This window comes from Haliaeetus albicilla, chromosome 7 (assembly GCF_947461875.1).
Source record: "Haliaeetus albicilla chromosome 7, bHalAlb1.1, whole genome shotgun sequence".
Classification (NCBI taxonomy): Eukaryota; Metazoa; Chordata; class Aves; order Accipitriformes; family Accipitridae; genus Haliaeetus; species Haliaeetus albicilla.
Window position 1 is genome coordinate 45,144,085 of NC_091489.1, and position 18,379 is coordinate 45,162,463.

The window sequence follows — 18,379 nt, forward strand, 5'->3', positions numbered from 1 at the left end:
GTTGGGAAACGATGCTAGGTGGTCAGGTCTCAGTTGCTGTTCCGCAAAATGGAGTTAGATGAACTCACTCGGAATAAACATTAAGGATTACTGGGGTCCCAGAAATTATAATAATTGGGGTTAAACTCATCGATACAGCCAGAAAAATTGTCCAGAGCTTGTTTCGCCTTTCTCCTCTCCCCCACGAAGGGGACACAGCCCAGGTACGGTTGTGTTGGCTCTGGGGCAGCTGCAATGCGATTTAATTCCTCCCCTCTCATTACCGCTTCCTTAGCCGGGGTGCCTGCGAGCCCTAAGGGAGAGCAGGGGATGAGGGGAAACATTAGTTTCTTAACAAATTCTTGTGTCATCTTCTTGACAGCACCTTTAAGCGCTGAATGACACTCAGGAATGATGTAGCTTAACCTCAAGAGTTCAAGCGAGGGAGCATTTCCCCTTGCCAAGGAGCAGCAGTAATCGCTGGAGAAGAAATCCGTTCCAGCCCTCCCTGCCAGCAGCCACCGATCGCTTTTAACCCACGTGGCAGGGACACATCCGAGGCACCCCGCTCCCTCCGGGCTGTGACACTACGCGAGCGGTAACAGCTGGGTACCGTTGCATTTTGGAAGAGCGTTAGGATATTTGTGAATGAATAAAGGGGATACAAGACACCCTGCAAAATTACCGCCTTTCAGTGGAGGCGGCGCGACCGACCTTATCCACTCTCCTCATCTACTGAAAATGGAAAATGAAAGGGGTTAACGCAAAGCATGGGGAAGGCGAGCGCAAGCGGAGAGAATAGCGGCAGCACCTGCATTCCCGCGGGATGCAGGCTGGGCACGACGGGCGCCTGGCTCGCTGCGCCGGCCCCGTGGGTGAGGAGTTGGATGCGAAGGCTTTCCCGCAGCACTCCCTTTCCACACTTATTATCTGGAGACCAATAAAAAGCCATGGTCTTAAATCCCAGGGATTAAAGGTTTAACGTGACCAAGAAGAAGAAGAAGCCTGGAGAGCATTAATTAATGTTTATATGTGGTTTCTACCTTCTCTTCCCTTTTTCTTCACCCTTTGTCTGCCTCAAATGACAATAGGTGGGAACAGCTTTTTCTGCTCATGCCGGGCTTCACTGGCTAAGACTCTTCTTTCTCCTCTCCAAAACGTATGTAACAATTTAACGCAGGGGCTCATGATTCATGTGGCTTTCCCAGTGTTTATCTGCAATTAAGGCTCCCATTGTTCCCCAGCACTGGCCTTTTCTTGTAGGTTATATTCTCCACACAATGATCCCCATCTCAGCCCTGCAGCCCTAGCCTGGGAAACACTCGGCATCGCTGCCTCCACCGCTGGAGCCCACGCTTCTCCTCCCTCCTCTCCAAAATGAAGTAAATAACTTGCCACCCATGCGGCATTAAGAGCAGGCACCGCTGCAAAGTCCCACCCTCGCTGGCTTCTTGGGAGCTGGTGTGTGTAACCCTGACCTTTCTTTCTAACTTCTTTGGGTCAAAAGTATTCCTTGTTCACGGGATGAGCCTCTGGCAGGGAGGAGAGAAGATGAAGTACCTAATCCCCAGCCAGATGCTCAGAGGGTATAAATGGCTCCCCACTGATTTATGTCAGCTGAAAATATGACTCAACTGTGTCTCTAGGTTTCTGTATAGCATTGCACTATGATGCACTTGAACCCAGTAATTTTAGCCAAGCAAAAATTTCAAGCTACTGCAACAGGTGAAAAGAATGAGGAGGGGCTGTTCTCTTCTCCTGCCTCATCAGAACACATACTACCATCTTCTTTTAAAAAAAAAAACCAGAAAACAACAAAAAAAACCCCGAAAAAAATCCCTCATCAGCTATTCATCTAAGTTCTTGAAGTTTTTTATACTGTATTATGGTTTTATTTTTCATGCTCAGCCAGCAGAGAGGACGCATTGCATGGACAACACTGCATACAGGGGAGCGCAGGATGGCAGTGCCTGGGGTGCAGCATCCCTGCAATCCATCACGCGGAGAGGCCTTTGCATTGGAAGGAAGAGACTTACACTTGGGTACAACATTCACAGTTGCATGAAGAAACTTCAAAAAACCTTTGGTACTTCAGTTGCAAACTCCAGGCCTTGGAAGTTGGGGATGCTGGAGACTGGGTGTTGCAAGAAGTGATAAATTAACCTCTCTTTTTCAGGAAACACCTATAGAAGTAGACTGGGTGAGCTATGAAAACCTTATGCAATAACAGATGCCACCTTCTCCATATTTTCCATGGTTCCAGCCTACCCTACCTAGAGATGTCTGTCCCTCCCCTCTTTTCCTCCTGTCATTCATGTGCTTTCCCAAAACCTGTTTGGAGATGCCTGCTGACCAGGACAGGAGGCTAAAGCTGAGAGGAGAAAGCCCGGTGCTGGGCTCCTGGCAAGGCAGAGCCTGCAGCTCCGTGTCATCCATTCCTCATCCACTGCACATTCACGTACGATGACACCACATCATGGGCCCTGAATGCTCCCCCCTTGTAATTTTTGCATTCTGCTCCCTCTATTTATAAAGCAGGCTTGCCAGGCGAGGCACGCCGGGTAAACGCGCGATGCCAAGGCAGGATTAAGCCTAACTGCATTGCAGCAATTCCAGGCGCTGCCAAGCGAGCACTTCTGCATGAAAGAGCAATCACCGTGTCCGTCCCCCTCCTCTCCGCTGCATGCAGCCAGAGGCTTGGTACCGACCCCCGGACAAAGCGGAGAGCATCCCTCCATCCCGCAGCTCCCGGGGGTTTAGTCAGTCCTAAAGAGCCGCAGCGATCCCAACAGCGCCGGGCTGGGGGGTTAATACAACGCAGTGAGGGGGGACTCCCTTTTCACCTCCCTCCTAACACAGGCACAGAATTAATTTGAACTAGAGGAAGTTTCTTAAGAAGAGAAATTTACTCGGGATATCAATATTTCCAGTAATGGAATATCCACCATAACCTAGGCACACTGCTCCGCGATCAATTAGCCTCGCTGTTAAAATGTCTCTCCTGCCGCCTCCATCATCCATTCTGTCCATTAGGGAAAATCCAGTAGATTTAAAAATGAGATGCATGTCATTTCAACTTCTGTATCATTTTTTAATGCAAAAAAAAAGAAAAGAAAGGATAATGCTAATTAAAAAAAAAACCTTCCCCAAAAGATATTATTTTCCAGAAGCTGCAATTACAGCTCTTTTGCTTCTGACTCTAGACCAAGAGCTAATGAACTCATTGACAATATAACTAGCGTGCAAGGAAAGGGACTTGGCACAGCAAGAAGCCGAGCCCTATGAATAGAAGGTTTCGTACAGCCTCAGCCACGTTAATGCCGTCTCCATTCAAAAACATTGTGCCTGAGCATGGGGGAATATTTCCACGTTTGCCAAATGGAATAACCGTAACAGCAAGTTATTATTACTCCATTAAGCAACCGCAGCTATTTCTCTGCTCTTTCCCCAAGTTAAAAAACAAAGGCTGAACAGAACATAACTGTTCACAGCCTGTTTAGCAAGATCACCTATTTTTAATGCGACATCTGTTATTACGCCAAAGTACCCATAGCTCCTGAAAAAAAAAGAAAAAGCTGGATAATAATAGAACTTTATTAATTATAATCACCAGCAATTAGAGAGAGAATGGGCCCGATCCTGCTCTCACCTACAGACACCACAAGGGCACAATGCCAGGTGAGGGAGGGAAGGCAGGTCTGTGAACCTAAAGGCACATGAAGGGTTGCCCAGGGCACGTCCACCCACCCGTCCTTGACGAGCAAGAAGCAGATCGGCCCAGAAGCGAGAAGGAAGGGCGTGCTTGAGAGCTTAATGAGGCAGCAGGACTCACTGCCACACGATGCTTCCGAAACCCAAGAGCCACAGTGTAACTGATGTGGATAATAATACCTAGGGTCATTATAGCCAGAAGTAAGAAGCATTTTGGAGGCATATACGATGTCATGTACCGGGGTTAAGCCAGCTGTTAGAGGTTAGGAAAAGGGCCATTGCAGAAGAAAGATTGCTCTGCATCTGTCTGCCACTGTTCCTTGTGTTTCCCTCTGCGCCCTTGGCACCCAGCGCTGATAAATTTGACTCTACTCTTTGGACACCTATTTTTCTAAATTACTCGGTGTTCTCCACTTCCACTCTCTGTTGCAGGTACTGCTCAGCTAAGAACAAAGTAGTCAAACTCAAAGACGTCTGCTTTTGCTAAAGGTACCAGGGGATCATTAATTTCCAGGCAAATCAAGGTCCGGTGGCTTCAGATGTTATTTAGCCGGCAGCAATCTAAACTAAGGAAACCAACGAAGAGCAATTCACCTTTGCAGGAGACAGGATAAATTGTCTCTTTCTCTGCACTGGCCATAGATGGAAGAAGATGGTCAGCTCAGACTAAACAGCAAACTTTTGGATGGTCAAAGTCAGGTGAGATGAAGCCCACCCAAAGGGAGGAGTGTTACAAGCCACTGTTGTGTAGCGGTGCCCGACAGATTCTCAAAATGAGAATAACAATGTCTGCCATAATTTAAAAAAATAAAGGTAGTATAAGGTTTATTTCCTCACCTCTTAATTGTCAGTCCTGAAAGGGCTCATTTTTTGCATACCATAACGGCAACAAAAATTTGATAAAGGGATCCAACTACCAACCAAAACTGGAGGAGAACATTGGAGCAGGAGCCAGCAAAAGAGTGGAAATCACAGCAACTTCCACTGAGAAATCAGGTCAGCATTTCTATTCAATCCCAGTAAAATTCACTGGTATTAGCTCATTCGGCTTAAGAACATGAATGAATATGACAGCCTGGATATGGGAGCTACATTACAGCAGAACGGCAATGGGACCCGAGGTACCTGAAGTGGCTTGGACCCTAAACTTGACAGTAAAGCTGATGGTGGCTTCACTGGAGATGGGCGCAAAGATCCAACTTCAGAGATTAAGGGCTGGTGGCTTCAACCTGAACCTCTCTAAAGCTGATGAACGGCCCCACAGGAGCATTTCTGTGATTTGCACACTGAGTTTACTGACTGCCAGCTTTGGGTGCCTTCACAAATTCACCCCCAACAGCAAGCTCCACCACGACTGTGGGTTTTTCATACTCCAGACCTGCATGCTACAGCTTGGTCCCATCCCTGCCGCTCACATCCTTCTGCACCTGCTGACTTGGGCTAGAATCACAGGTGATAATATACTGCCAGAAAGTCTGTTACAATATTTCCCCATGCACCAAAAGCACAGGAATTTGGAGGAATTTACGAGAAACTCTGGCAAGACTCACACCCTGGTTCACAAGCTAAAGCCTTTCAAAGGAATTAAAATACTTTTCTTACGAGCAGCTGAACTCATGTCCGTGCTCTTATTGCTATCAGACAGGATCCCTGGGTCTTGCAGTCTTGCCGCTCTCGTCTTTGTTATTTTGAGAACTGTGCTTCACCTCTTTGTGCCTTTAGCTTCCATATCTGTAAAATGGGCTCTTCACCTAACTTAGAAGTCTTGCATCAACTAATGTTGCTAAAGCATTTAAAATCATGGCCATGGAGTTCTTGTTTTCTTGATTTCACCCTGTAAGAAGAGTAAAATTAAAGCCAATTGCTACAGAAAAGAAGCCTTTGTGTCTCATCTTCCTCCATCAGATTAAGTTTCTAAGGTATGTTAAGAAATGAGACCCCATAGGGGTTAGCGGTGTCCATTTAAATCTCTCAAATACCTACACGCAAATACACCAAGTGCACAAGGATTAACTCTAAATCTGAGTGGATTAGTCAAGAAGTCTTGCACAGCAATGTGGAATTGCTGGAGAAAAATATATAAAATTGTCATTTTTGTCAACTTTACAATACAACTTGATCCCCCATGTATAATGAGCTGTAAGCCTGGCAATATCGCAGGATCAGGTGAAGAGAAAACTTTCACTTGGGAAAAACACAGTGGAATTCACGGGGTCAGAGCATCAGAGACATGAGAGATGGGAAACCTGAGGCCACCTAGCTCCCTCACTCAACACCCAGCAGTCCCCACCGGCTGCCTTCCTGGAGCTCGTCCAGTCCTTCTTCAAATCTATAGTCACACACACACATATAAAAATATGTATTTACACACTCCCAAGGAATTAAAGACAACTATGAAAGATTAGGACGTGGAAGGCTTGATTAAACATATGAAATAACGTGAGCAAACGGATAACCTTGATCTGTCTTTTGAAGGCTATATACATCATCATACTAAAAAAAAGGGAGACAACTCCCTTTCAAGAAGAACATTTAAAATAAAGCAAGCCCAGTTTCCTACAGCACTTCCCTTGCTTATGAGATGTTTCAGCTGAAGGAGAGCAGAGAAAACCACTTACGATAACCTTACTGATCTATGCACTGACCCCTAGAAGTTGCTACCATGCTACATGGGTGGAAGAAGTGACCAAGGGAAAATTCCAGCTCTGACAGCTGTCCTGAGAAGTTTGTGACTCTGTGAATCTGTCGGTAGAAGAAAGGACGCACCACGCTGCCCTTCTGCCAGGTATGGGGGAGAAATATTAAAAGGCAGTAAGATTTTTTTCTAGGTTATCAAGGGAAAAGGGTCAGAACTGCTCCCAGGCTCCCGTAACCCGGATTGCATTTGATCCACAAAACTTTCCTCACTTTTTTCCTAAAAATTTCCCTGCCTCGAACTGGTTGTCAGTGGCTGCATGACTGGTCACAGCTTATTCATAGCCTTAATTAGCAGGTGTGTGACTGCCTGTTGAGCCACATTTTTAGATCTCCCGGCTCTTGCAAGCTGTCAGAAAGAAAGGCATTATTTTAGGTAAAATACCACCGCAAAACAGAGTGACATTCAGTTTGACGTGTGAGGATAAATTAAGGATGAGGATACGTTAAAGAAAACTCTGAGCGCCTTCGTCACATTCCTATATTCAAGGAGAAATGCAGCTGAGTTTCAGTTGATCTTGGCTTCTTCACTGACCTGTAGCAGTAAATTTTCCCCCCTTTTAGTGTTTAAATAGTTTGTCAGTGAATGATGCCATTCATAAAGTGCTGGCGATGACAGTTCTGCAAAGCTAAATGGCACTTAAATGTGCACCTAATAAATCTGCAACAAAAATAAACAGAGAGGATGAGGAAAAAAAGAGATTAACAATGCCAAAGAGCTAAAAAAAAAAAAAAAATTAAAAAAAAAAATCACTGGCAGGTATGAAAGGATATTGTCATTAAAACTGTTTGAAATGGTATTGTGCAGGATTGCTCCCATTTCCCACCCCTGTTTGGCTGACCTTTGAATTCTCAGAAGAAAACAGGCTTGGCTGTTATCTGGGAACTCTGTATTTGGTCAGATAAATTTGCTGTGGACCGTGCAGATCCATCCCTCCGTGTCTCTGTGCAGGTAACCGCTTCCACTGCGACCTCCTGAATTAGCCAAAGGGCATCCCCACTCTCGTGGAAAGCAAAATTTGCATTTATGAAAGGGTAACCCTGGTTCCATAAGGAAAAATGAATGCAAATACTCAAATTGCTGAAAGCAGGAGTCAGACTGGGGGGGAAGTAAGGGCAGAAAAGCTGGAACTACGACAATCCAGTAAGAAACAAATTTCAGAGAACATAAAGCTCTTGTGTTGCAAACAAGATGCTTATCACAGAACCACAAACTCCAAGAGCAAAAGTTTTAATAACTTAGCCTAGTCGAAGGTGGCACTGAAGAAATGTCACATGTATTTAAGAACTGGAAAGAAAACTTGAATTAAGCAAACAGACTGAACGCTGACTTTAATAACTTGGGAAAAACCCCCCACACCTAAATGTAGAGGAGATACAGGGAAATGGGATAATGTGGAAAGAAGTTTGCTATGCCTAATCTCTCTCTTCAATAAGGTAATGGATTTTCTAGACAAAGAAAATGCAGTACACCAGTAATTTGTATGGACAGTGTAATTCTGTATAGGGAATTAATAACTTCACTGACAGAAGTGGGGTTTTGTGTAAGAGGGTACAGAGATGGCAAGAGATCAAAGGAAAACGTGTCCAGAGGGAGACAAGTGGGCTCAAGAAAGTTTATTAACAGAGTTGTTCAGGATTCAGACTGAGACTAATTTTATATAACTCTTTAATTAAAACCCTGGGCAGAAAAAGCAGAGTTGAGCCATCAAAGTTTGCTGACGACAAAAAGCTGAGTCAGATTGCCATTACCGAAAAGGACTGTACAACCTGCAGGAAAAGCAGGAGATGGAGGACTGGAGCAGAGGAACGAGACACGGGATGAGCAAGCCCCAAGCGTGGTAATCAGGGAATGACCTAACAAGGTTTCTGGATACCAAAATCAGGTGGCCCATACTAAAAAACAATGTAACTGTAACTCCAAAATGAGCCAGATAAGGTACTTGTGCTGGAGATAGCACCGCTGTGAGACCTTCTGTGTAGCAACGTGTATAGTTTTCATCACCTATATTCAAGAAACATAAATTCAGCCTGGAACAGGAGCAGCAAAAGGATACCAGAGTGATCGGGGGAAGGAGTTTATCTCATGAGAGAAGCCTCCAAGAGCCTAGCAGGATGAAGGCTGCACCGAGATATGATCCCTAGCTATAAATACCCAGGGACAGAAGCAGCAGAAAGGGAGAAGAACTGTTTGTGCTAGTGGACAATGCTAGTACAAAAAATAAAATACAGTGAAATGGGACATACATAAGTGTAGATAGAAAATTTAATGAAGGACGACCACAGGAGTTAGCCTCTGGAACAGCTTTCCAATAGGAGTAGAAATGTACAAACCCCCTCCATTTGTTTTTAAACGGAGATGGAAATATTTATGAAAGGGAAAGTATGAACAAACACATGCAATTGCAACAAGCTGGTCTTCGTAATCCAAACAGACCCTGCTAATCCTGATTTTTATCTCCTGCCATCGTACAGGATCCCATCTTGAGAAAGCACCCCCCAGCACTAACAGCGGAGAATCTTGTTGCACGGGGAAAAGGGGAATATTTGTGTTATGTTTCACAAGCATCCATTTCCTGGTCTGTTGTTATTGTAACTACGCCGAGTTTAATCAAACTAAGCTGTTAGGAAGAACAAGCAGGAAATGAAACTGATAAAACTAGGATCCTCCAAAGAGGACAGCACGGCTCTTAGAAGCACTTGGGGAACATCACTGATTTGGCAACACTCCCCTGTTTACCTGCTCCAGATTTATCCTCCAAAACCTAGAGCTTAGTTTCTTTGCTGACAGCAGATCTTTAAACAGAGCTATTAGAAAAGAGTCGAAATGCAGAAAGCTTTCCTTTTCTGAAAGAAAAAAAGAGCATCCTGCCTTCGCAATCCAGTTGCTGGATTTGCAGTAAGTAACTCAACTTAGGAGACCCACCGCTGCGGGAGACCGTGCGAGACACCCTCAAAAGAGCTCTATCTTCAGAGGAAGGATTATCTGCTGCTTGAAAATCAGGATCTCTCTCGGGTGTCTCAAATTCAGACTTTGAAGACTGATCTTGGCCCTTGCTCCCGGGCCCGCGTCCCATACAAACTGCACGCGGCGCTGAGTAAATCAGGCTAGAATCCCACTCTCTGCTACCTTGGGCTCTCTGCAAATTACTGCTCGAACAGATGGGCTCCGTACTGTGTCCAAAAGGTCAACACATTTGGCCTAATCCAGACCAGGGCTGGGAGCCAGGGAGCAGAGCATTCCTCAGGAAGGGGGTCACAGAGGCAGCTCCACAGCTTTCAAACAGCTTTTACCAAGGGGAGGACCAAGTTCGGGGGCTTTCGCTTATCCCCGGGTGGCAACACGGCACGAGGAGAGAGGCAGGTCCTTGGGAAGGGGAATAACGAACCTCAGATTTAGCAGGGAAATGTCTGGCTGACGCTTCACGAATGAGTTATCCCGCCTCTCCTGGCAAGAGCTTAGAACAAACGTCAAGCCATTCTCTGCACTTCGACGTCTTCATCTTACTGCTCATGATGGGTGACTTTTCACTGCACAAATGGATCTAATTATTACCTCAGGGGTAAATATTCACTCAGGCACACAGAGAATAAGGCAGGTAACTCCCAGTCTGGGCTTCTAATCCCATTATCAGACACCTCCTCAGCATCATTATCCCAAATAACACAAAATGAAACACAGGGGAAAAAAATACCATTGTATTTCCAGTAATGAGAAGCATGGACAAGAGAGGAAATAATTTCTCTGAGTCATGCTCCCCACCCAAATAATAGAAATATCTCCATGTGGAGAAGCAGATGACGTTATGGATTAGCTGCACTTAATTTTCATCGTGAAGAAGTTCCTATGTGCAAATCCCAGCACAGAAAGCCAGCTCTCTCTACTTAGGTGGCCTGGACTGCGGCTATTTGCTCTCTTTGAGGTTTGCAGGGAGCTGGTGCCGTACATCCCTTGTTTGCAAGGGATCAGTCCTCTCAGACTGAAACCATCCTCCTCCGATCATCCCGCATCAATCCAGGGATGAGCACAGCCGCAGAATAAAGGGAGCAATTGTTCCGGATGGAGAAAGCCGTTCTGATGTGGTTTGGGAGCAGACTTGGGCGTCTGCTGCTCAAGAGCTGGCGGCATGGGTGGATCACGGTTCCTACCCCCGGGAGTCCCAGAAGGGGCAATCCCCCAGCTGCAGAAGCCCCGAGGACCTCCTGCGGGAGCAAAGCTGACTGGGAAGGGGCAGACGCAGCAAGGTTTGGAAAAGGAGCCGGAATTACAGGCAATCCGAGCTTCCAGTAAGAAGAGGGAAATTCCCGTCTCTCCTGGCAGGACCTTGGATGCCCAGAGCACCAAGGCTTGTACGTGCACGTATATGCTAGGGACAGGGACGGATGATGGAGGAAAAGTTTCTCTCTTCTCTGAGCTGGTGCCACCATCTCCCAGCAGAACAGCTGTGAGCAAGAAACCCTCAGCCTGTGACCTGTGTGTGTATTTATCACTTTTAATCCATCACTTCCAGCTTGTTGGTTTCTCATTTAGCTACGAGATGTCTAGGAGAGTCTGTATTCTCCAGAGGCACCAGGAAAGCTCCACAGAGAGCAGCTCTGCGATCTGGCTTTAAAAATAATCTTCCCTCCCTCCCCAAATGTTAGCTTGCTAAAAAGTACTCGAGAGCCATAAAAAATCTACAGGGTTTGTATCCAGCAGTCTCAAGGAAGAAGCCCTGCTGTTTCCATGACGGTTTACACCTCTTTTTTTTCCCCACCACTTTTGCAAAGAGTACTACTATAGTATCACGGTTACGAGGTGACACTGCTGAACAGCCACCCAAGCCGCCTAGCTGTGGCGGGGAAGGATGCTGCTGAAAACTTTCTCCCAGTGGTTTGCTTCTTGCAAAAATACTAGGGCCTGACTGACAAAGCAGCTCTCAGACTTGTTTTAACTTAATTTACTCCCTGCGAGAGCCTCTCTGACACCTTGCAGGGGTGCGGAATCTCTTGTACATAGGTCTACCCTAGCCAAACGGGCCCTAGCTCATCGGAGGTCTGTAAGAATCTGCACAGCATCAGAATTGGGTATCACGGCTCTGATATCACCAAGAAAGGTTTTGCTTTAGCTTAAATAAAAGCCGGGCTTTGGGTGTGGTGAGAACGGTGAAGTCTTAAGTGTCCAGGAACTTGTAACATTCGCCACCTGACAACGATGCTAGCTACTGTTTGGGAAAGACATTAATGGCCCTCGCATGGGAAGCATAAAAGGCCTGAAATATTTTACTATTGTTTTATCAACACAAGTTTGGTTCCTTTGGTTTTATGCAAATATGAGAAGCATTTGCCCAAGGGGTAACCATTGCTTCCTCTGCTTTTGTAAGTGCTCTGGCATGCTCAGCAGCCTTCTTCCCCAGGAAATTTTGGCTTATGAAAGTTCTTTTTGATAAATTTGTTTCTCGCTAATCTCTGGGGGAAAAAAAGCCCTCCTCCCAGTTGCATGCAGGAAGGTAGGCTGTCCAGGACCAGGATGATTTCAGGAACCTCTCTCAGTGAGTAACTCTCTCTATTACTCTCAATTGTTTGACAAAACAAGAGCTTCAGTGTTTCCAGCAGTTAACTTACATGTCAGAACAGCCTAGAGGGGTTAACTCTCTCCATTGGCAACCGCCTAGCAGTACACCTCTCCCTTTTGGCACCTACGATCCCAGCAGCGATAAGAGGCTTCCTTCCTAGCAGTTACTGCCGTGCTAAGGCGTAATTATTCCACTGCATTGCGACAGTACGTTCATGGAGATTAACAGTATGGGAAAGAACTAGAACTGGGGGGAAAGCCTAGAAATCACAGGGTATCTGGTTATGAGGACAAAAAAAAAAAAAAAAAAGAATTAATCTACTTCTGCTAGGGAAAAATATATTTAGATTTTAGGATTCAAATCCCTGCACTGCAAAATCGCCCTCATTAACTTTAACTCCAGGACTTCAAAGTCTAAAAGCTAGTATCTAGTTACGGATTCCTAGAGCACAAGACAAGCAACAAGCTGGGGGGTGGGGGGTTTGGGGGGTTTTTTGGTTGTAATTTTAACCAAATATCACTAATTTAAGAGATCTGAATTGCAACTACTATGTTTGCAATGTGCCACTCTTGTAAAAAAAGGAAAGCTACTCTGGTCCAAAGATTTATGGCCCCAAACCACCTTGTCTTCAGTTTACAGTAAAACGTGATAAATCCTACCTGGCAGTACCAGACCTTGGGAAGAAAGAGGCGCGAGGTTCTTGCAGGATGTTCATGCCCAACATCTAAGATTCCATAGGATTTAGGCTTCACCAAACCTCTGCCTTCGTCAAGACACAGATTTGGGCCCAAATCCTGTGCTGTAGCCTAAGTCTAATCCAACTGTTCTTTACTCAGCTACGTTTTAACTTATATAGCGTAAGAGGCAACTTATGAAAAATCTGTCATTCACCATCCTTGCATATATAGCTAAACCCCAGAAAAAACTCTTTACAGAACCAGAGCTTTATCTGTCAAAACTTACCAAAGTTGACTTTTCAACATGATTATTTTTCTCCCTAGTCTTTATTTTTTGTGTAGTTGGATACCATTAAGATTTTCACCTTTACTTTTTCTTTCACCTCCTCTTTCTCCCCTCTTTTTTTTCACCCATTCCTTTCTTACTGGCCTTTTCCATTTTGCTTCTGAAGAAAGACAATGGAGAGAAGGGGGAACTGAAAACCCACCCAAACACCAAATTTCTTTGTACTGGCCTGGAGTTAAATGAATACTTTAAAAAAAAAAAAAAAACAGGACGAAAGCCCATTCATCCTTGCTGGGACCTGGGGGAACTTAGCATCTTGCAGGATGAGCTCAGTGCTTTGCAAAATTATCTAAACAGTGGGTACAATAAAAGGTGGGTCCCAGCCAGAACTCCGGATATAAGCACTTTCCATCCCTGTAGGGGAGTTTGGATTTCAACATCGGGGCTTGTTTCTTGCTGTTAGAACTGGAAGCCGAACACCCCTGAACATCAGCAATGTTCAACCCCAAGGGCACACGTCTCTGATCAAACTCCTCCGATAAGTGACAAGCAGTCCTAGGACAGGAGATCTCGGTGCCTGGGATACAGAACAGTCGATAGCCTTTTAAAGAAATAAAACTATCTTCAGGACCAGTGCAAAGGCACTTGGAAAGCCCTTTGCTGTCACACTACTGATAGAAGATGAAGCCTGTTTGTGCAGGCTTCCTCAATATTGACTCCAAGTTGCAGTACACTTCGGCTACACTTCTGAACAAGGGTGCCTAAAATGAGACTTGCAATGTTCTTTTCGGGTCTCAGGAGCACGAAGCAAATACAACTCACAGCCACAAGAGCTGGGCATCAGCACAGCCCCCTTTAAAGGCTAAACTCAAACAGCCAGGCTTTCTCCAGCCCAGCCCTGAAGCCTATCTCAGCTCAGCCCAAAGCAAAGGGGAAGAGTTGCTCAATTCTTTGCATTTCAGTGACAAGACCAAAAATAAACCCAACGGAAGAAAACCTTAAAACAAGAGGAAAAGGAGCACTTGCCTACCAAAGGCTGGGATCACTACGTTCAATTCTGCTAGAATCTGTAGATGTTTTTCTCCAGCTGCAGATGTAACACAGAACAGACAACAAGTATGAAAAGATTTAGCCAAGAAATAATTCAATGCTTTTACCCTTTCTCCCCTGCTGTTTTCTTTCCATCCAAACACACGCATTCTGAATGTGCTTTCCATGAATATTCAAGAGATTTATCAGGAAAGTCAGTGAAAGTAATTCAGTGTGTGCAAGTATCAGAGAACATTTCAAGAGCTAATTTTGCACTTAAACAATCACATTGAAAAATACGATGCTAAGATTGCTACTCATCCAAAAGAAGAACAAAAACATCTTCAGTGTCTTATGGACTCATTAAAAACTAGCCCAGACAGCTAGAGTATTGCATTTTTATCCAGATTGACTCATAAGTGATTAGAATGGGATTAAAAAAAAAAAAAAAATCACTGGAACTGTTCCCACTGTAAAGTGGGGTTGAATCAGAAACAATTATTTTAATTTGGGAAGTGGGAAATGTCATTTTGTAAAATTTATTTTATTCTTTGCTGGAAAATGGCCAAATTTGTTTTACTTGTGATTTAGAAACGTATCTTTAAAATTTTTTGAAATTTTATATTTTCATACATTCATTATCAGTTTCATTGGATAGCACAGAACCACCACACACCGCTTCCTATTTCAGAGAAAGAAAGTAATTTTTTTTTTCCTGTTTCTACTTTTCCTTCCCCTCCCGCCATGTAAATCTATGAAAATTCCTCAAATTAGACAAATCCACTGGGTGCCAAATGCAAAAAAATCCCCCACAAAACCCACATGCATTATCCATTTTATGGAACACACGTTGGTTAAAAGCAAGGCTATACAGTAAAATTTCCAAAAGCTATGTTTAAAATACACCTCTGAAATTTTTTTGAAAAGTTCACTAGAAGGTATTTTCACTTTGAACTCAGAGAAGTTAAAATATCTTTGATGCCTTCCCCGATGGTCAGCTTTTTATGTTGCTGGAATGATCTGCACAGAAAATTTGATTTAATGAACTATTCAGGTTTCCAAATAAACCTAGTTGAGACTCTTGCAGACTTTTTTGCAATCTGATGGTGAAACTCATTAGACAAATTATTTCCAGTAAATTGCTCTCTTCACCCTCACCGAGGACTACTGCATTTAAGACTTGTGGAAACATTTTATTTTGAGATAACATTGCTGTTGCTACTATCCAAGAACAATAGAGGACGATTATAGATTTCATAGACCATCTAATTTAATTCCTGTATAAACAGGCCATAGGCCTTTTTTAAATTAAATGCCATTTCAAGTCTGATAGATATGGTTGAACTAAAGCACAGTTCTGGAAAGAAAAAGAACAACAAAAAAAAAGAAGACATCCACAGATAAAGAATGTGCAACAACATACTGTATCATAACTCCGGCCAAGCGCCAAAATCCTGCCCCCCCACCCTTGCCTCTCACTGTGTCTGTCATGAGTATGTCAGGGCTCAGGGGAAAGAACAATGGTTCAGAGACAAAGAAATTTTGATGCATTTTAATGGCAGAAGAAAGACTTTGTAGCTCACAGCCCGCGTTTTCAACATACCAGGCAAGAGGGAAATCTTTTATCCCATTTCCATCTCTCAGTGCCATAAAAACCAGCTAAATGGCATCAAATGCCTGGGATTTTCAAAGTTTCTTGCAAACGAGCATTGCCCAACTCTGGTGAATTTGGCTTAGGTTTAGGTGCAAACCTGTAGATGCACTTAAACCTGTAGATGCCTTTTCAAAGCTGATTACTATGTATTAAAGACATACTGAGTGGAGCAAGGTCCCACCCTGGCTTCGCTGAAGTCAGCTGGAGTTTCACCATGTAAGTATTACCTGATGCAGATGCACGTGCCATTGCAGAGCTACTGAGGAGGTGGTATTAAACCCTTCCAAACACCATTGAGCAAGAAACCGGGGGGGGGATAATAATAATAATAAAAAAAAAATTTCTTTCTCCTCACTCAACACTCCTTGGATAAGTCACTTGCAATCTATGTGTGTGAATCGTCACCACCGCCCCCAAAAAAGGGATATAAAGAAATCATCTTCACAGGGTCACAAAGACCCATTTACTAGCCATCCAGATGTAACTGCAGGAGGGGAGGTGACAGAAAATAGCTGTAACGCAAGTGCTTTCATTCTGACACGTTCATCAGGACCCAGTGACAAGGTGGCATTTAACAACACCCCTCACCTACCTTAGCAAGGTGCTACAAGGAAGTTTGCACAGTGCTTGCTGCACAGTAGTGTTAGGGAAAGTCTGATGACTCCCACTTTCTCCGGGATTTGTTAGAATAGAAAAACCTAGCCCAGAAAAGTCTCTGTCTAGCATTCTGAAAGAGAAACAACAACAACTGTTTTATTTATATATTTAATTTTTAATTAAAAAATAAAGGTTATCTTAATACATCTCTTGCAGCCTTTGGGCAAAATGCACCCTTAACAAGACTTTATGAAACATGATGCACATCTATTCTTGGCACACATCTTAAACAAACGTGAACTTTCTGCAGCAACTTCTTAAATCCATCATTCTCCCAAAACCCTGAAAACATTTAAATGTTCTTTAAAAAAAACTAAAAAATTAGAAGTGGGCCCAAAGCAAAAATCCCAGATCCAAGCATCCCAAAGCTTTTGGAAGAGACTCAAATCCAAACTCTCATCTCATTCGAAGTTTTATCCTGGATCACTGCAAATTCACAGACACGGCACCCAAACAACCAAGAGAGATGAAATCTGAATGCTGACCCGGGTATGAATCTCGCTTCAGAAGCTTTGATCTTTACACTGGGCCAAAGCAAACCTATGGGTCTGAACTCCTTCCTAAAATTGTTTAAGTTGGGCCCATCCCTAACAGAAATAAGTGCTGGTTACACGATGAAATGGTGCTGTCAGAGCTCCCCATTTCTTAGCTGTCCCTGATCTGAGACCAGACCAAGACCTCCATCCATTTGCACTACTTTAAAAGGCAAGGATAAAGTCAAGCGAACACACTGAACCCTCCAACACAGTCATATCACTACACATTTGCGTTCCGCAGCGTGAAAGGAGCCCTGGACCTCTCCGTTACTTGCCAGGAGCTGTCTCAGGTTTCTAGACGTGGTTTTCTCTGGAAACACGTTCAGGCCTCCGTCACTATCTGTGGGAAGGCTTACGCACACCGCCGGAGGGACGGGTCGTCACCACTCACATGGGATGTCTTTGTTCCACCGTGGCCCGTGATGGCTGATTCCCAAAGGCACAAAGTGACCAATCTTTAGACTTATACACAAGGTCTACATATATATATATATATTTATATATATATGTACACACACACAATTACATACATATTTAAATATATATATATACATATATATATTTGGTTTTGGTTTTTCTCTTTTATCTTTTTTTGCTTTTCTTTTTCCCTCCTTTCTTCCCCTTCTAACTTAATGGTGTAGTCTCCTCTGAGGAGGGCTCTGGTATATGTTCTGGAGAATTCTCTGTCTCCAAAGAGACTTCTGGCTTCTCCTCTGTCAGTTTAGGCTCCTCGGGGGCTTGAGATCCCTCCAGCTCCTGACTCTGCGCCTGGCTGTTCATTTTCTCTTCTGCTTCGATTTCCTCTGAGGTGGGAATGGAGTTTTTCTTTGGACGGCCTTTGGGCTTCGTTGGAGCTTCCTGTCCACCCTTCAGCACCTGGAGCAAAGAGATGAACCGTCAGGATCAATCTGAACTCCGCTGCTGGCAGACATCCTTTAGAGAAGGATGAAACTTGGCTTTGACCTCAAAGTTAATCCATGACTTGGTCACCATTTCAGCCTCATAGAAATGTCCTGTATTCATGGAGTGAGCTCACCCATTTTCTCATGTAAATAAAATGAAATGCAAACATTACCAGCAAGGACACCCAGAACTCTGGAGGTCTCTAAGTCAGTTCCTACAGGAGGCCCAAAAGCAACCTAGGTACACAGTCCTCAACACTACAGATAAGATTTTATGCAGAATTCAGTTCCTTTCCTGAGCATGTGCTTTATTCAAAGCCCAAGTAAGAACAGCCATAAACCTTAGCCAGGATTTCCTCTGATTGCCTTTCCTCCAGCCTTTTCGCTTTCTGAAATAGCCTTTTATTATTTTTTTTAACACCTGTATTAAAATGAATGAGACCCCTCTCATCTGAGTAAAGGGTGGGAGTCAGCAAGACAGGTCTGTTCTCATGTTTAATTCCCTCTCCCTTCACACCATCACTGCAGCAACAAGACACTTCCAACCAAAGATCTGTATCCAAGCTAATCCCAAATTTGTCTTAAGTGGCAGTAACTTCTGCAGCTATCACATACATTCAAAGATACAGTCTAGAACTGCGTCTCCTCTCCCAGATCAGAATACACAAACATCTCCACTGCAGAATGTCACAGCATCAT

General features: G+C 44.1%; 1 protein-coding gene across 1 annotated transcript in view; it reads right to left on the reverse strand.

The window, feature by feature from the left end:
* Positions 1-16,336: 16,336 nt before the first annotated feature.
* Positions 16,337-18,379, reverse strand: part of BARX2 (BARX homeobox 2) — a 36,612-nt gene continuing 34,569 nt past the window's right edge. The window contains exon 4 of the mRNA XM_069788203.1: positions 16,337-17,654. Coding sequence (XP_069644304.1) covers positions 17,403-17,654 — 252 coding nt within the window. The 3' untranslated portion in view covers positions 16,337-17,402. The remainder of the gene's footprint in view (positions 17,655-18,379) is intronic.